Source organism: Rana temporaria, chromosome 8 (assembly GCF_905171775.1).
Source record: "Rana temporaria chromosome 8, aRanTem1.1, whole genome shotgun sequence".
In the NCBI taxonomy this organism is placed as follows: Eukaryota; Metazoa; Chordata; class Amphibia; order Anura; family Ranidae; genus Rana; species Rana temporaria.
Window position 1 is genome coordinate 94,196,720 of NC_053496.1, and position 19,432 is coordinate 94,216,151.

Genomic DNA, 19,432 nt, shown 5'->3' on the forward strand with positions numbered 1-19,432 from the left:
AAGGGCAGGTATACATACAAAAACATCCAACCAAATTCACCTGTTGGTTGCTGATTGGTCGGTAAGTTTGAGCCTGGATATTCTATGTTTTTGTATGTATATCCACCCTTTCCAGCGCTCCTTATTGTATAGACCAGTCATAGGTAGGGGCAGTGACTTTTGTTTGTTGTATTTATGTCATTGTGTTCAGGCAGCACACTGGCACCTTTGCTTCCATGTGCTGAGTGTGCTCCTGCCCCTTTAATGAGGGCTGGGCTACCTCCAGTCACCTGCCCCTTATCTATCCATCAACAGTCACGTGCTCCTACTGAGGAGACTTAAAATGAAATGTTATAGTTAGGACTGCAGTATACAGAGCGCCTTGACGGGGCCTGCAGCTTACACATGCATTTGCAAATGCGTGCAACTAAACCTCTGTTTTTAACGCACACAGTTAGACAGGGGAATTTGGTTGGTTGCCGATTGGTCGGTAAGTTTGAGCCTGGATATTCTAAGTCTTCAATGGAAACTCATATAAAATTTGTTTCAGTGACTTCCATTATATGCAGTACCGCATGTGGCCAGAGGTGGAGGGGTGCTGGAGACACTCGGAAACCGCTCAGATGGCCTTGGAAACACTCGGGAACTGAGTGTTTCTGAGTTGCTCCGAGTGTCACCGGCGCCCCTGCATTTCTGGCCAAATGCAGTACTCGACACCGCAGAGGCTTGCGAGACAACGCTCGCAAACCGAGACAGGATTTAAAAAAAAAAATAGCTCATATTGTGAAACGCTGGTTAACCACGTTACTTGCAATCCAAGGTATTACCGCAGTGTATGTCCAGAAGCACATATGCAATTATTATAAGTTAGATTGCTAGACTATACAGTATTCAAGATTAAAGTACAACGTTAGGCAAAACTTCAATTTGTATTTGGGATAGAATGGACAGGGATCAATATACCTGTCAGTTTTTATTGCGGTCTGTGCCCCCGTTAGGGAGATGCACTCTCTGTATTTGTCATGTTTAGTTGTTTACCATTATAACCGAAAGTAAAAGAAAAACATTTATTTTGGTTTGTCCCCACAACAGTAATAGAGGAGAAATCTTCCAATGGGGACACTAGTTCAGGTAACAACCCACTTTGACCTGACTTTTTTGACTGCTTTGGCTATGGGGCAGGAAGTGAAAGGAAATCTCCCAAACTCACAGCCACTTTATTATTAGGTACACCTGTTGAATTGCTTGGTAACTCAAATTGCTAATCAGCCAATCACATGGCAGCAACTCAATGCATTGAGGCATCTAGATGTGGTGAAGACAAATTTCTGAAGTTAAAACCAAGCATCAGAATGGGGATAAAGGGGATTTAAGAGACTTTGAATGTGACATGGTTGTTGGTGCCAGACGCGCTGGTCTGATTTTTAAAAAAACTGCTGCTCTACTGGGATTTTCACATGCAACCATCTCTAGGGTTTACAGAGAATGGTCCAAAAAAATATCCAGTGAGTGGCAGTTGTGTGGACGAAAATGCCTTGTTGAGGTCAGAGGAGAATAAGCAAACTGGTTTGAGATGATAGAAAGGCAACAGTAATAATCACTCATTACCACCAAGGTATGCAGAATACCATCTCTGAACGCACAACACATCGAACCCTGAAGCAGATGGGCTACACCGGGTGCCACTTCTGTCAGCTAAGAACAGGAAACTGAGGCTACAATTAGCACAGGCCAACTAAAATTGGACATGATTGGGAAAACATTGCCTGGTCGGATGAGTTTCGATTTCAGCTGTGACATTCAGATGGTGGGGTCAGAATTTGGCACATACAACATGAAAGCATGGATCCATCCTGCCTTGTATCAATGGTTCAGGCTGGTGGTGGTGACGTAATGGTGTGGGGGATATTTTCTTGGCACACTTCGGATCCCTTAGTACCAATTGATCATCATTTAAACAACACCGCCTACCCGAGTATTGTTGCTGACCATGTCCATCCCTTTATGACTACAGTGTACCCTTCTGATGGCTACTTACAGCAAGATAATGCACCATATCACAAAGCTCATATAATCTCAAACTGGTTTCTTGAACAAGACAATGAGGTCACTGTACTCCACGGGCCTCCACAGTCATCAGATCTCAATCTTATAGAGCACTTTTGGGATGTGATGGAATGGGAGATTCATATCATGGATGTGCAGCCGACAAATCTGTAGAAACTGTGTGATGCCATCATGTCTATATGGACCAAAACCTCTGAGGAATGTTTCCAACACCTTGTTGAATCTATGCCATGAAGAATTAAGGCAGTTCTGAAGGTAAAAGTGGGTTCAACCCGGTACTAGCAAGGCTTACCTCATAAAGTGGCCAGTAAGTGTATATATAATAGTTACTGTGTGAAGGTAGTCCTTTAGAAGGGATTCTTCTGAGCAAATACTTAAAAACGAGTGTCTAGAGAAAAACACATTCCAATTCCAATTAATAGCATTACACTTTATTTTATAAAAACAAAATACAATAAAACAAAAACCGACAAAAATCTATAAGCTAGGAAGTATAAACAAACAATATGTTAAAGTACCCACATGACACTATGCCACTGCCAAGAACTCTGCCAAATTAGATGGCACCCAATCGCCATCATGGAAGTCAAATATGGAATTATATAGAAGACATCTATTTTTTGTCCTGGATGATCTTAGTGAAGACAAACAAGTGTGATTTGTGGATGAGCTCATTCTATTACAGAACCTAATACTTGGTTCTACAATGGTGTTATATGGGACTGGCCAAATACAACCCAATGGTTTTAAAGATTACAAAAGGATTGGAAAGACACTTTGCTTACAGGAAAATGTTGTCTTCTGCATCTTTGTCAAAGCAGCATAGAATGAACGTTTTCTTCCAAAAGAAGTCTTAGTTTTAGTTGTCACCCCTCGGTGATTCAGGAGTTCCATCATATGTTCAGTCACTTTCCTCCCGAAGATGGAGTGAAGCCCAGGAGCTGCTCTATAGGTGTGTATCTCCATTCATCGGCCTGCAGTTCTTCTACTAACCCAGCCAGCTTCTCCATTCGACTCACTTGCTGATCTGAAAAGATTAGACCTAAACAAATGTTACTGCACTTAGAACAGGATTTACCCTGTCTTTCAAGGTCTCTCTCTGATCATAGCCCCTTTCTGCAGTGGTTCATGATGGACCATGGCTTTCAGATTTTCCATAACTTATTCACGTGTGGCCAACAGAAATCAATCTAAAAAACGAAGGGACTTGTTGGAAAATTATTTTGGATCAGCAGTTGCTGATCAGTTTTTTCAGACAGCAGAAGGTCGCCGCTGTCAGAATACGTCTCAGTAGGGAGGATCATAGTATCATCCTGCACTGTGGGGATTGGGGGGGCGACGACCTGCCTAAGTCTTCACAATTTCAATGAATAAAGTTCTGATTTAGTCTAGAAATCTAAACAACAAACAAAATGTGTAGGTGGAAACTGGTACACAATACCCAGTACTTATCACTCTAGTATCTGCATTATATACAGCTTGTTCTGCTATTTGCCTTATTAGAGGTTCTTTAATTCTAATAACTATACTTAGTGGATGAATGTATAATACACAAATCTAGAAAAATACCGATCATGCATTTCAGGTGCTTATAAAAAGGGGATGCCAATTATCTTCCTTTGATATCCTTTGCAATCTTCATAAGAATACCCTTAGTGCACAACAAATTGCGCCTTTTTCCTTTGGGTGGCATTCTAAAGTCTCAAAACATTTATGAATCATGGACGACTAGTAGAGTGAAGTACATACAGCTTACACAGTGGAATGGTCAGGACAAAAATGAAATGGTTTGAAGTGTACAATACGTAGTACAGTATGACATACAGAATTTGGACGTTCAGAAAACGTAATGGGCAGCGCCTCCAGTCTCAAACGTGCACCCAGCGCTCTACCCATGGAATCATTGTTTACACTTTAGCATTGCAATGGCAACGATAGGATTCCCCTGGCTATAGAATCGAGTGCACAGGCACCATCAATCCCTCACATTCGCACGTAGCACTCTCAAAGTTGCCTGTAGACTTCTGGGATATAGAATAAAGAGATTTTTAATACAGCTTACCTGTAAAATCTTTTTCTTGGAGTACATCACGGGACACAGAGCGGCATTCATTACTATATGGGTTATATGGAGTACCTTCAGGTGTAGACACTGGCAATCTCAAACAGGAAATGCCCCTCCCTATATAACCCCCTCCCATAGGAGGAGTACCTCAGTTTTGTAGCAAGCAGTATGCCTCCCAAAATGGTCCTCAAAAAAGAGGGGTGGGAGCTCTGTGTCCCGTGATGTACTCCAAGAAAAAGATTTTACAGGTAAGCTGTATTAAAAATCTCTTTTTCTTTATCGTACATCACGGGACACAGAGCGGCATTCATTACTATATGGGATGTCCCAAAGCAATGCTTACAATGAGGGGAGGGAGAACATCTCCAAGACAAAAGGATTTAATTTAGAGATATACTCAAATCATAATAAATCCAACTTAGTTGAGAAAAATAAAATTTTTAAATTTAACTCAAACAAGAGGAGCCCCCGGAATCCGAGGGTCTCAAACTGCAGCCTGCAGCACTGCCTGCCCGAAGGCAGTATCAGTATTCCTTCTTACGTCCAACTTGTAGAATTTTGTAAACGTGTGGACAGAAGACCAGGTTGCCGCCTTGCAAACTTGAGCCATAGAGATCTGGTGGTGTGCTGCCCAGGAGGCGCCCATGGCTCTAGTAGAATGAGCCTTTAATGATACTGGAGGAGGCAACCCTTTCAAGCCGTAGGCCTGAGTGATTAATTGCTTAATCCACCTAGAAATGGTGGACTTTGCAGCTGCCTGCCCCTTCTTGGGCCCATCCGGTAGAATGAACAGCACATCTGTCTTCCGGATCTTCTTTGTAGCTTTAAGATAGGCCTTCATGGCCCTGACAATATCCAAGGTATGCAGCAACCCTTCCTTTCTGGAAGTAGGTTTAGGGAAGAAGGATGGTAATACCAAATCCTGGTTCAAATGAAAACTGGATATGACCTTCGGAAGGAAGGAAGGATGAGGGCGGAGAACGACCCTGTCCTTATGAAAAACAAGATATGGTTCCTTACAGGATAAGGCTGCCAGCTCCGAAACTCTTCTTGCGGAAACTATGGCAACCAAAAATACTAACTTCCTTGTCAGTAGAACCAAAGGAATATCAGCCAACGGCTCAAACGGTTGTTTCTGTAAACTTGACAGAACAAGATTTAAATCCCACGGACAAAGCGGGGATTTAACTGGAGGTCTAATACGTAAGACCCCTTGAAGGAAGGTCTTAACCAGCGAGTGGGTGGCCAGCGGCCGCTGAAACCACACTGACAGAGCAGAATCTGTCCTTTGATTGTGCTTAATGCCAATCCTTTATCCACTCCTAGCTGGAGAAAACGTAATACTCTATCGATGGTAAATTTGCGAGAAAGCCATCGCTTGGACTCACACCAGCCTACATAGGCCTTCCAGACCCTGTAATAAATCACCCTAGAGACCGGTTTCCTGGCTCTGATTAGGGTAGAGATTACTTTCTGAGACAGACCTCTACCCCTGAGAATCAGGGATTCAGCTTCCAGGCCGTCAAATTTAGATGCCGTAAGGCAGGGTGGAGGATCGGACCTTGCGATAGCAGGTCTGGCCGTAGAGGAAGAGTCCACGGGTCTCCCACTACCATCCTTAAGATTAGTGAGTACCATGCTCTTCTGGGCCATGCTGGAGCTACCAGGATGACTGGTATGTGCTCCACCCGGATCCTGCGCAGCAGGCGGGGTAGTAACTGGAGCGGGGGAAACGCATAAAGAAGTTTGAACTGATGCCAAGGGCAAACCAACGCATCGGTTCCGCAGGCCATTGGATCCCTTGAACGGGATATGAACCTGTCTAGTTTCTTGTTGAGTCTCGATGCCATGATATCCACGTCCGGCACTCCCCATCTTTGGCAGAGTGCTTGAAAGACTTGTGGATGCAGAGACCATTCCCCCGGCCATAGAGTCTGGCGGCTTAAGAAGTCCGCCTGAAAGTTGTCCACTCCTGGAATGAATATTGCCGATATGCAGGGCACATGAGCCTCTGCCCATAGGAGAATCAAGCTCACCTCTCTTTGAGCGGCTTGACTCCTGGTTCCCCCTTGGTGATTTATGTATGCCACGGCCGTGGCATTGTCTGATTGAATTCTCACCGGGAACCCCTGCAATTTTGACGTCCAAGCCCTGAGGGCTAGTCGAGCAGCTCTGAGCTCCAAGATGTTGATGGGCAACTGCTTCTCTGGCTTTGCCCAAGTACCTTGGCGAGTGCAACCATCCAAAATTGCTCCCCAGCCCGTCAGGCTGGCGTCTGTGGTCACTATCTTCCAAGCCACTGGGCTGAAAGACTTCCCCTTCAGTAGATTCTGGGGGTCTAACCACCAACACAGACTTTGTCGGACTCTTGATGAGAGCGGCAACGGGATATCCAAGGCCTGTGGCCTTCTGCTCCATGCTGACAGGATGGCTGCCTGTAGGATGCGAGTGTGGCTCTGGGCGTATGGTACCGCCTCGAATGTGGCCACCATCTTGCCTAGTAACCTCATACATAGGCGAATAGTCGGTTCTTTCTTGCTTAGAACCAGTAGGATTAATTCCTTGATGGCTTTTACCTTCCTCAGAGGTAGGAACACTCCTTGTTGTTCTGTGTCTAATCTCATGCCGAGATATTCCAACTGCCTTGTGGGCTGGAAAGCTGACTTTTCTCGATTTAGGACCCAGCCGAACCTCTCGAGGTATTGGACCGTGAGGGCCACTGCTCGCTCCAAGCCGGGAGACGAGTGATCTATGACTAGGAGGTCGTCCAGGTATGCTAGGATCGTGACCCCTTGGATCCTTAGTTTGGCTAGGATTGGAGCTAGGACCTTCGTGAACACCCGGGGGGCCGTAGCCAACCCGAAGGGAAGCGCCACGAATTGGAAGTGACGCGAAGCCACCATGAAGCGTAAATATCTTTGATGTGGCTGATAAATTGGAACATGAAGGTAGGCATCCTTTATGTCTATGGACGCCATGAAGTCGTCCTTCTGGAGTGTGGCAGCTGCTGACCGCACGGATTCCATCCGAAATGAGCGGATCTTTAGATATGCATTTACCATCTTTAGGTCCAAAATTGGCCTGACATCTCCATTGGATTTTGGGATGATGAATAGGTTGGAGTAGAAACCCAGCCCCTGTTCCAGGACTGGTACCTCTACTATTACTTCCTGGGAAAGTAGATGATCTAATGCCGATCTTAATGCGGCTCCCTTTTCCGGATCGTTTGGAATCCTCGACTTCTGGAAATGAGGAGGAGGAAACCTTAGGAAATCTAATTTGTAGCCTGTGGCCACGGAAGACCGTACCCACTCGTCGGGAATGCTGGCTTCCCAAATCTCTGAAAAGAGTCGCAGCCTTCCCCCCACCTTCGTGGGTGGGGGCGCCCCTTCATAAGGTTGGCTTGGGGGCTGGTTTTGCTGGTTTGCGAAACCACTGCCTTTTGCCTCTAACAGCCTGTCCTTGTGATCTGCTGTTGAAGCCGAAGTTTGCTTTTGCAGGAGGCCGTCGATACTGCTTGGCATTAGAGGGCCCCTGCCCAGGGGAATACTGTCGTTTAAACGCAGGTCCCTGAACCTTCTTCCTGTCTTCTCCGAAGAGTCGTCCTCCATGGAAGGGGAACCCTACCAGGAGCTTCTTGCATGGGGGCTCAGCCTCCCAGCTTTTTAACCATAAGAGTCTTCTCATATGGATAAGGGATAACGATAAACGTGACGCTTGCTGGATAGAATCCTTGATTGCGTCTACCGTAAAACATATGGCCTTAGGGACATCCGAAAATTTTTCTGCCTGCTGGGCCGGAATAAGTTTAAGCATCTGCTTAAATTGATCCGATAATGCTTGAGCGACCCCAATCGCAGCCACAGCTGGCTGTACTACTGCCCCTGCAGTAGTGAAGGAGTTCTTAAGTAGTGCTTCCAAGCGCTTATCAACTGGATCCTTGAACACCTGTATGTTTTCTACAGGGCATGTTAACGATCTGTTAATACATGAGATGGCTGCGTCCACTGCAGGAGTAGCCCATCTTTTGGAAAATTTTTCTTCCATAGGATATAGGACAGAGAACCTTTTAGGTGGTAAGAAGATCTTATCTGGCTTGTTCCAATCTTGGAACAAAATTCCCTCTAATAGAGGATGGATAGGAAACACAGCATTGCTTTGAGGCGCCCTCAGTGAGCCCAAAGCTGAAACCGTCGATACCTGGAGATCTGGTACTGGCAAGTTGAATGCCCTATGGACCAAGTCCGACAAGACTGCCCCAGACTCCTCTGTATCCGGATCTTCGATCCCTGAACCTACTTGGTCCTTGTCCAAGAGGTCGTCCAATTCCCCTGAGGAAAGGACCTCCTCTTCTGAGGGTCCGCGCTCGGGCGACGGAGATCTATTCCGCTTACTGCCCCGCATAGCTGCGGCTATCATTTTTTCCCATGCTTTTCTGCATCTCTTTTAAAGAGGTGAGTAATACCTCCTCCGTGACCATCTTAGGGTTGGACTGACCCGCGTCAGCTCCAGCCCCAGATCCCGATGGCCCCAAGGCTCCCTGTAGGGAAAGCAGCGGCATATGTCTGAGACCTCAGACTCTCTGGGGGAATCCCCACCTCTTGTACCCTCTGACCCGGATGCCATGGTACAATACCGAGGTACACCTGCTACCTATTGGTATTTGGAACTATAAAAGTTAATTGCCCAAACACCTGTTTGGGGGATAAAAAATGCTTCCTCTCCCCTAGATGACTTTTTTTTTTTTTTTTTTTTCGTTTTTTTTTTTCAAATCCAGGAAAGAAAAAACATTCTGTCCCCCTGAGTAGTATTGCAAAGAAAAACTATGAGATGGAAAAGAAACAGCCTATTTCTAGGCTTGAAAAACAGTCCTCTGAAGACTGCAATATCCTTTCTGGCCACTGTGTGTCCTCGGCGCCCCGTGCTGCCGCTCTGGTCTTTCTCCTCAGTTCCAAAGTATTGAATGGAACAAACAAGAAAGGGCCGCCCCTTCCTTTAAGCCACTGACCCGCCCTTCCCCCCCAGCAATCTCAAACAGGAAATGCCCCTCCCGACAGGGGGGGGGGGGGGGATTTTGGGAGGAAGGGACCTCTCTGTTCCAGCAAACTGCAGCCTGCAGCCTGGAACCATGAGGAGGTCAGCGTTTTGCCTGCTTGCAGGCTCTGAGGAGGAAGACTGAATGGAGCATCGCCTGGAGGCCTGCAGGTAAGCAAAGCTCTCTGACACACACATATATTTTTATATAACACAGGCCCCACTCAATGCTTTTCCAACACTACAAGGGAGGTCACATCTTATGGGGAATAATACATAGAGAGCCATCCTATCTTTATGATATGTGACTAGTTTGCCAGATGCAGTGCATAACTTTAGGCATGTCCCCTGTGACCCCCCAGAAAAAAACCTGCTAAGAACCAAGTTCCGCAAGTTTTCCCCTCACTTACCTGCTCCATGCCGCAGGACTTTGCCAAGCAAGAGGCCCAATCTTCCCCCATCTCCGTGGGGATGTCTAGACCTTCAGGCCCTGGGTTCCTATGAAGGATCCACTGTCCTGGGCCCATATAGCACCCTGGCAACAGAAAACTTTAGGTACCCAAAGGTTTCTAAGTTCTGGGCCCAGGGTCCAGCTCTCTAAAAAGAAAAGCATTATGGGCTATACCCCAAGGGTTTGGGGTCCGGTTACTGACCACTTTAGCGCTGAGGCTTTTTTGGACAGAACCGGTAGCTCACCTAATCCCAAGGATGCGGAGGCAAGCTAAACCATGACTAACACCTAAGACACTGGCGTAAAAACTGAGGTACTCCTCCTATGGGAGGGGGTTATATAGGGAGGGGCATTTCCTGTTTGAGATTGCCAGTGTCTACACCTGAAGGTACTCCATATAACCCATATAGTAATGAATGCCGCTCTGTGTCCCGTGATGTACGATAAAGAAATTCATATCCCTAGCCTCTATGGGCAGTGGAGAGTACCAGTGGCATAATTAGAGAGGGAAGCTTAGAAAATGAATTGGAGTAAAAGGAATTGAACATTCTCAAAAGAAAGGTGTGAAAAATAAAATGAGAGAATTGGCAAAATGAAGGTAAAAGTTTGCTTAATGCATAGTTTGTACCACTGCCATCTAATGAAGGAGAGACAGGGCCTATGTGGGCATATGTGTGCCTACATTAAGACAGAACCCCTCTATCTCATATATACCTTGGCTGGTCTCCAAAGGGTAATTATATGATAGTACGTATATGGATTTCAAATAGAAAAAAATATATACAGTGTCTCACAAAAGTGAGTACACCCCTCACATTTCTGTAAATATTTTATTATATCTTTTCATGTGACAACACTAAAGAAATGACACTTTGCTACAATGTAAAGTAGTGAGTGTACAGCTTGTATAACTGTGTACATTTGCTGTCCCCTCAAAATAACTCAACACACAGCCATTATTGTCTAAACTGCTGGCAACAAAAGTGAGTATACCCCCAAGTGAAAATTTCCAAATTGGGTCTAATCATACCCAGAAGCTGTCTTTGGGAAATAGAGATATGAGTGCTGCCAGCATTGCTGCAGAGGTTAAAGGGGTGGGGGGTCAGCCTGTCAATAATCAGATCATACGCTGTACACTGCAACAAATTGGTCTGCATGGGTGTTGTTCCAGAAGGAAGCCTCTTCTAAAGATGATGCACAAGAAAGCCTGCAAACAGTTTGCTAAAGACAAACAGACTAAGGACATGGATTCCTGAAACCATTTCCTGTGGTCTGATGAGACCAAAATCAACTTATTTGGTTCAGATGTTGTCAAGCGTGCGTGTCGGCAACCAGGTGAGGCGTACAAAGACAAGTGTGTCTCCAGACCTAAACCCTGCTGAGCATCTCTGGGGCATCCTCAAACAGAAGGTGGAGGAGCGCAAGGTCTATAACTTCCACCAGCTCCATGATGTCGTCATGGAGGAGTGGAAGAGGACTCCAGTGGCAACATGTGAAGCTCTGGTGAACTTCATGCCCAAGAGGGTTAAGGCAGTGCTGGAAAATAATGGTGGCCACACAAAATATTGACACTTTGGGCCCAATTTGGCATTTTCACTTAGGGGTGTACTCACTTTTGTTACCAGCAGTTTAGACATTAATGGCTGTGTTGAGTTATTTTCAGGGGACAGCAAATTATTCACTGTTATACAAGCTGCACACTCACTACTTTACATTGTAGCAAAGTGTAATTTCTTCAGTGTTGTCACATGAACAGAGAAAATATTTAGAACGTGAGGGGTTAGGGTGTACTCATTTTTGTGAGATACTGTATATAAAAAATATAACAAACAAAAAAAATAACTATTTGAGCCTTGGAGACCAAACAAAACAGAAGGAAACAGTGTAAAGTTTGATAAAAGCTGGAATAAAAGGAAAGTAGCCGGCTAGAACCTTTCTGATGTGTAAATGTCTGGTCATTACATAAGCATTCAGCAGTGGACAAGGAAGACAGAGCCATCATTTGAAGGACCTTTTGTGTTATTGCTTATGTACTACATTCAGGAGCAAAGGCATGGAATGATCACTGTATCCTTTGATTTACAATGAAGGTAAAAGGGCCAATAAAATGTAGATGAGATTTTCTGTTACGTGCCCACTCATAATACAGAATAGAGCTTTTCTCCATAAACCTCTGCACATACAGCGAAGAAAACCATAGCACACAATAAGCCTGTCTAACATCTTTATCTTGCATTTAAGATAACGTGTAATTATTACAAGTGCGGGGTAACAGATACTGTCTTTTGGTTTATGTTCAGTAATGTAAAGTGCAGAGGTAAGGTTTTATTTGCATATCTTTGTGCTAAAAGAATAAAGCCTTGATTCTGCACTGATTACATCTAAACATCTGAAAATAAAACCATTTCAGAAAAAATATCAATTTTTCTATAAACCTATGAAAACGGTGTAGACCAGGGGTCTCCAAACATTCTAAACAAAGGGACGGTTTATTGTCCTTCAGACTCTAGGAGGGCCGGACTATGGCCAGCGGGAGTGTAAATATTCCTGGCATCAGTGGGAGTAAGCATTGCTACATTTGGTATTAGGGGTAGGAACGGTGCCCAGTCCTTGGTATTATAAAGAGGAATAGTACCCCATTTTTGGTGTCAGTGGAAGAAATGATGCCCCACTGTTGGTGGCAAAATAGTGTCTTGTATCAGTGGGAGGAATAGTGCCCAAAGGGCTGGGAAAAGGGCAAGCAGAGGGCCACATCTGGCCCTCGGGCCGCAGTTTGGAGACCATTGGTGTAGACTAAAGCCATGTTTGTCAGTGTGGGGGCCACCGATGCAGATCCTGATGTCACTGAGGGGATGTATCGGAAATTATCAAAAAAATCCAAGGAAGGAACAGCAAGACCGTAAGGCCCCTTTTCACAAAAAGATCTCTCCACTGATCAGGCAGGTGACAGGTCAGTGTCTGCTCCGCTATGTAGAGTGTACACGGACAAAGTGGCCTGCCTGTCCGTTTCATCTGACTGTCATCCGATCTGCCAGACAGATGGGGAACGTATCCCTATTCGTCGGTTTTTATCAGATCGGATGCCGGTGAGTGTCAGCAGACACACATCCGCAGAGGAATAGTACCCCATTTTTGGTGTCAGTGGGAGAAATGATGCCCCATTGTTGGTGGCAGAATAGTGTCTTGTATCAGTGGGAGGAATAGTGCCCAAAGGGCCGGAAAAGGGCAAGCAGAGGGCCACATCTGGCCCTCGGGCCGCAGTTTGGAGACCATTGGTGTAGACTAAAGCCATGTTTGTCAGTGTGGGGGCCACCGATGCAGACCCTGATGTCACTGAGGGGATGTATACAATATCCAGAACACTGCAAATGTATTATAAGAAATTATCAACAAATTCCAAGGAAGGAACAGCAAGACCGTAAGGCCCCTTTTCACAAGCGGATTTCTCCACTGATCAGGCAGGTGACAGGTCAGTGTCTGCTCCGCTATGTAGAGCGTACACGGACAAAGTGGCCTGCCTGTCCGTTTCATCTGACTGTCATCCGATCTGCCAGACAGATGGGGAACGTATCCCTATTCGTCGGTTTTTATCAGATCGGATGCCGGTGAGTGTCAGCAGACACACATCCGCAGAGGAATAGTACCCCATTTTTGGTGTCAGTGGGAGAAATGATGCCCCATTGTTGGTGGCAGAATAGTGTCTTGTATCAGTGGGAGGAATAGTGCCCAAAGGGCCGGAAAAGGGCAAGCAGAGGGCCACATCTGGCCCTCGGGCCGCAGTTTGGAGACCATTGGTGTAGACTAAAGCCATGTTTGTCAGTGTGGGGGCCACCGATGCAGACCCTGATGTCACTGAGGGGATGTATACAATATCCAGAACACTGCAAATGTATTATAAGAAATTATCAAAAAATTCCAAGGAAGGAACAGCAAGACCGTAAGGCCCCTTTTCACAAGCGGATTTCTCCACTGATCAGGCAGGTGACAGGTCAGTGTCTGCTCCGCTATGTAGAGCGTACACGGACAAAGTGGCCTGCCTGTCCGTTTCATCTGACTGTCATCCGATCTGCCAGACAGATGGGGAACGTATCCCTATTCGTCGGTTTTTATCAGATCGGATGCCGGTGAGTGTCAGCAGACACACATCCGTCGCTCTATAGAGAAGAATGGAGGTTCAGATCTGGTCCGCCTGAAAAACTGACCTGATGGTAAGTCCATGTGAAAGGGGCCTAAGGAGACTGGGAATATGTTACAAGGGGTCCCTAGAGACCACTACCATTACAACCACACTTACAAATTAATGCTTACACTCCCACTGCTGCCTGTTGGGGCCTAAGGGTCACATAGCAGAGGGTCATAAGCACCAATCTGAATTTTAACGTCTGTGTAGCTACCTCTCAGTACATCACAGCCAAACAAATCTGAAGAAGAGAAATGTTGTGAAAGAGATCTTCCTCGTAGTAAGTCAGCAGGAGCTGGGCAGTCAGTCAGCATGACACAGTAAAGGGCTGGAGAACTGTACAAGCGGTATTGTTACCTGGTGTAGTTAGGGATTTCATCAGCTTGGTATTTTAAAATCAAATGTTATACCGCTTCTTCTAAATAAAAGTGTTTTTTTATTTAGAGGGACAGTGCATCCAGCAGACCACTCGTCACCACTGCGCCAACATATAGGACTACTCTGTGTCACTGCGACACCCAAGACCTCACTTACACTTACAAGCATAAAACATGGGGCTGCACTTGCCCTTGATGTGATAAAACTGATTCAGTTTTAAATGCCGATGGGTTCTCTAAAAACACTTTGCATTCACACCTGAGCAGAGTGTGTTCTGGGTGATTTTGAAGCCTTTTTCTCCCAGGCGTACATGTTTTTGCATATGTATCAGCTTCAGGAGCTTGTTTTCTGGGCTGGGTAAAGGGAGGAGAGCAGTTCTAAAGGAGAGGAATTCTTAATGTGTGAAAACACAAGCAAAAACGCCTGTAACACGCATTTACAGATGTGCCTATTGAAGACAATGGGACCCAAAATGACAGAATATGATTTTTTTTTGTGTAGAGCATAAAGCGGAAGGCGACTGAGCAAAAAGGTCTGAATGTCAACATTTAGAAAGAATGGGATTCTGTGTAGTCAGGCATAAGGGGCCAGATCCACAGCCAGCCAGCGCAACGTAAATTTTTCCATTTAAGTTACACTGCCGCAAAGTTGCCAAGTTAGGTGCCGATCCACAAAGCACTTACCTGGAAATTTGCGGCGGTGTAACTTAAATCCGTCCGGCGCAAGGCGGGCCAATTCAAATGGGCGAGTCCCATTTAAATTAGGCGCGCTCCCGCGCCGGACGTACTGCGCATGCTCCGTCGGGTAAATTACCGACGTGCATTGCGCTAACAGACGTCGCTCCAACGTCATTTGCTTAGGCGGTAACGTAAATGGCGTCCAGCGCCATTCACGGACGTCTTACGCAAACGACGTAGAGTTTGAATTTTCGGCGCGGGAACGACGGCCATACTTAATAGGGCTTAGTCAAATAGGACTCAGCCCTAGTTTTACACGGCGTAACTCGACGTAAACGACGTAGAATTAGCGCGACGTGCCCGTCGGAACGTTCGTGGATCACCGTAAGTGTTCATTTGCATATTCTAGGCTGGCCGCAATGGCATTGCCACCTAGCGGCCGGCCTAGAATTGCATCCTTAAGATCCGACAGTGTAATTCAATTACACATGTCGGATCTTCTGTCTATCTCTTGGAAACTGATTCTGTGGATCAGTTCCATAGATAGAAACAGGGATACGACGGCGTATCAGTAGATACGCCGTCGTATCTCTTTTGTGGATTACCCCCAAGGAAACTAGACGAAAAACCCTTAAGTGTGAACGGGGGGGCTTGGACACTAGGCTGTCACTTCTGTACTCGATGCCACTGCACCAATGCACCAATATTTGAGACTACTGCACTTGAATTCAAATGCCGTCACTACCCGACATGGAATGAATTCATGTGCAATTCAACAACAGACATGCTAGTCCCACTTTAAAATAAACTTTCAAAGATTATAGTTTCTTATGGACAAGCTTCAAGTCTATTTTTTTTCTTTTTTTTAAAAAACATTTGGGAAGCACGCTAAGCTAATTTCTAAACCACAAAACAAGCTAGTTACGTTTATCTCCTTGATAGGGAACAAGATACCTCTGGTTATTTACATAGATATTGTTGTTTTCATTTATCTACAGGATCTGGTGGGGGCCAATGCAAGGAAAGAACGGAACAAAATACAGTAAACGGGAGCAGAAAAATAGGACACAAAGTCTTGTTTTTAATAAATGGTGCAAATTGGAAATCTAGCGACTAAAAGGAAAAGGTTACATTTAAAGCAAAGCAAATTGTGACATACTAAATGTGGGAAGAAGATTTGAGGCTCATGTTCTTCAGATCTTTTTGCCTCAGGTATTAAAAGGTAGAAAAGAAAGCTTTACAAGTCTCTGCTAAAAGACAAGATCTAGGCTCTGCCCATTTAATTAAACCTCTCAGGGGTGGGAGTGTGAAATTCTGCCGCCCTAAGGAAAAAAAAGAAATCGGAGCAGCAGGGATGCACTCATTTCCAAAGTGGCCTTTTAAATTAAAAGCAAAATGAAAGAGCTAAAGTGCACTATAGACATGAATAAGGCCTGGCACACATGACAAGATTATCGGACGAATGATCATCCTTTTTTTGTGTGCTAGTCCTATCGAAAATGAAGAGGTTACTAAAGTTACGAAAATTCTCGTACAATTTGGTGATGTAATGTATTATACTGTATTTTCAGATGAAAACTGCGCTGATAAAAACGCCTCTTTGTAGAGGCAGCCGGCTCCCAATTCCTCCTGGGGCTCTGCGGCGCCGGAAAGAAGGAAGTTCACCTCTCCCCCCCTGCAATCTTCTGGGACAAATCACCGGTCCCAGAAGATTGCCTGGCCAGTCACAGTGCGCAGCCACAGTTACAATGCCGGCGCCGCAGAGAGGAGGGGGAGAGAAGTGGGGCTTTTTTTGGCCCATATCGCTGGACCGTGGGATAGGCGAGTGTCCGATTATTAAAAAAGTCAGCAGCTGACTTTTAAATGGGTGGAACTCCGCTTTGAATGAAAATCATACAATCTGGTATTGTACGAGATACATTTTTGTGTTTGTCCCTACGGATAATTTTGGACGAAAGCTGTGTAATAACGATCAGATTATTGTACTATCACTTTAAAAGCGGTATTTTTTCGTGTTATTTTTTTGATCGTGTGTACGGGTCTTCAGCATAAGCCAATCTGATGATGGAGTGCACAGAATACACAGTTACCAACTGTCAGTAAATTCAGGGACGGTTAGCAAAACTTGTGATTTTTACATCTGTCTGTGAATGTCCGTTGCATTTTTCTTGAGCTTTTCTTGCACTAAAGGTGCTGATAATGACTGGCAATAAATTCATGATATTAAATTAACCACTTCCTTACTGGGCACTTAAACCCCCTTCCTGACCAAAGGACATTTTGCGATTTGGCACTGCGTCGCATTAACTAACAATTGCGTGGTCGTGCGACGTGGCTCCCAAACAAAATTGACATCCTTTTTTTCCCACAAACAGAACTTTCTTTTGGTGGTAGTTTATCACCTCTGCGGTTTTTATTTTTTGCGCCATAAACAAAAATAGAGCGACAATTTTGAAAAAAAAAGAAAAAATATTTTTTACTTGTTGCTATAATAAATAGCTCAATTTAAAAAAAAAAAAATGTTTTCCTCAGTCTAGGCCTCACGTATTCTACATATTTTTAGTAAAAAAAAAAAAAAAAAAAAAAATCGCAATAAGCGACTGGTTTGCGAAAAAGTTATAGCGCTTACAAAATAAGGGACAGAATTATTAATTTTTTTTTTTTTACTAGTAATGGCGGCGATCTGCGATTTTTATTGCGACTGCGACATTATGGAGGACACATCGGACACTTTTGACACATTTTTGGCACCATTCACATTTATACTGTATAAATGTGACTGGCAGGGAAGGGGTTAACACTAGGGGGTGAGGAAGGGGTTAAATGTATTCCCTATATAGTGTTCTAACTGTGGGGGAAGGGGGGTGACTGGGGGAGGTGACCGATCTGTGTCCCTATGTACAAGAGACACAGATCGGTCTCCTCTCTCCCTGACAGGAAGCTGTCATTGTGAGAGCCGGCAATGAGAAATTATCTCATATGTTTACATATGAGATCATCACTCATTGGCCGCACAGATCGCCTAGCAAACGGCCACTCCGATTGGCCGTTCACGGCGATCTGTGATTGGCTGTGCCCAAGGGACACGGCCAGCACAGAAGTTCCCAGCTGCGCACTCGGGAAACGCGGAAAGGTGCGGCCGTAAAAACACGGTGCCCCAGATAAGTAGAACCACCCTGCGGCCGTATATAGTCGTACGGCCGTCGGGAAGTGGTTAAAAAGCTGACTATAATACAATATTTTTTTTTTATTATTTTCGGAACAAGTGCATCCTGCATTTTTGGCACCGAAATTTCCATTCGGTGCACCTCTAGATCGTATGATAATTTGATTGTTAGTACACAGCTTTTGAGAGCCGATCACGACAGTTCATCCAAAATTAACCGATGGGACAAGCATGAAAAGGTACCAGATTGTACGATTTTCAGTTAATCAGTACAGTTGTTATTCGAAAATACAATACAAAACAACACAACACATTACATCACTTCCAAATTTGTATTCTGTCGTATGAGAGTTTATCACTTTAGTAAACTCTTAATTTTCGAAATATTAGCATGGAAAAAAAAAAAAAAAAAAAAAAAAAAAAAAACAGTGGAGGATCATACACTAATCATGTGTACCAGGCATTACTTGTAAAGCTGCGTACACACTATACGTTTTTTTGTTCACCCAAACGGGCTGAAAGGAAAAAAAATAAAAATTGATGGAGGAGCGCGAGAGGATGTACCGACTATCTGATGATAATACAGCCATCTCCCTGTAGAGCTGAACACACAGGTCAGCATTCGCAGACATTGGCTGAGAGCGATGACTGGATGTTGATCGGCATATGTTTTTTTTTTTCCATGCCCCTTTGACAGGTTGCTGTACACATGGGCTGAATTGTGCCTGGTTTCTGTGGAACCTACCGATACTCGGCCCATGTGTACAGGGCTTTAGTCTCTTGGTGGACACCCTATGGACCCTTCAGTTGAATAAACATATATGCCTAGGTCATTGGTTGTCACACCAATTGTGTTTTTTTTTTAATGTATTTAGATGTCTTTTATTGTGTTTTTTTTTTTTTATTATTTAAAGCCCGAGTATGCCCAATAGGCTTTGTTTTGTATAAATATGCCACTATTGCCAAAGGCAATAAAAAAAAAGAAACTTTTTTGCCTTTAACCACTTAAGGACCCCTTCATGCCGATATACGTCGGCAGAATGGCACATCAACGTATATGTACGTTGCTCTTTAAGCCTAACCGTGGGGTCCCGGGCGCACGGCGCGGTCCGAAGCTCTGTGATCGCGGGACTCCCGGACCCGATCGCCGCTGGAGTCCCGCGATCGGTCCCCGGAGCTGAAGAACGGGGAGAGCCGTGTGTAAACGCGGCTTCCCCGTTCTTCACTGTGGCGGCGCATCGATCGTGTCATCCCTTTTATAGGGGGACACCATTCGATGACGTCACACCTACAGCCACACCCCCCTACAGTTGTAAACACACTTGAGGTCACACATAACCCCATCTGCGCCCCCTGTGGTTAACTCCCAAACTGCAATTGTCATTTTCAAAATAAACAATGTCATTTTCACAGCAAAAAAAGCATTTAAAATGCA

General features: G+C 44.9%; 1 protein-coding gene across 3 annotated transcripts in view; it reads right to left on the minus strand.

The window, feature by feature from the left end:
• Positions 1-2,469: 2,469 nt before the first annotated feature.
• ANAPC16 (anaphase promoting complex subunit 16) overlaps positions 2,470-19,432 on the minus strand; it is a 28,738-nt gene continuing 11,775 nt past the window's right edge. For 2 of the 3 annotated variants that reach the window (XM_040362314.1, XM_040362312.1), the window contains exon 4: positions 2,470-3,088. In XM_040362314.1, the coding sequence (XP_040218248.1) occupies positions 2,952-3,088 (137 nt within the window). In that variant the 3' untranslated portion in view covers positions 2,470-2,951. The remainder of the gene's footprint in view (positions 3,089-19,432) is intronic. The other variant, XM_040362313.1, reaches the window with a different exon arrangement.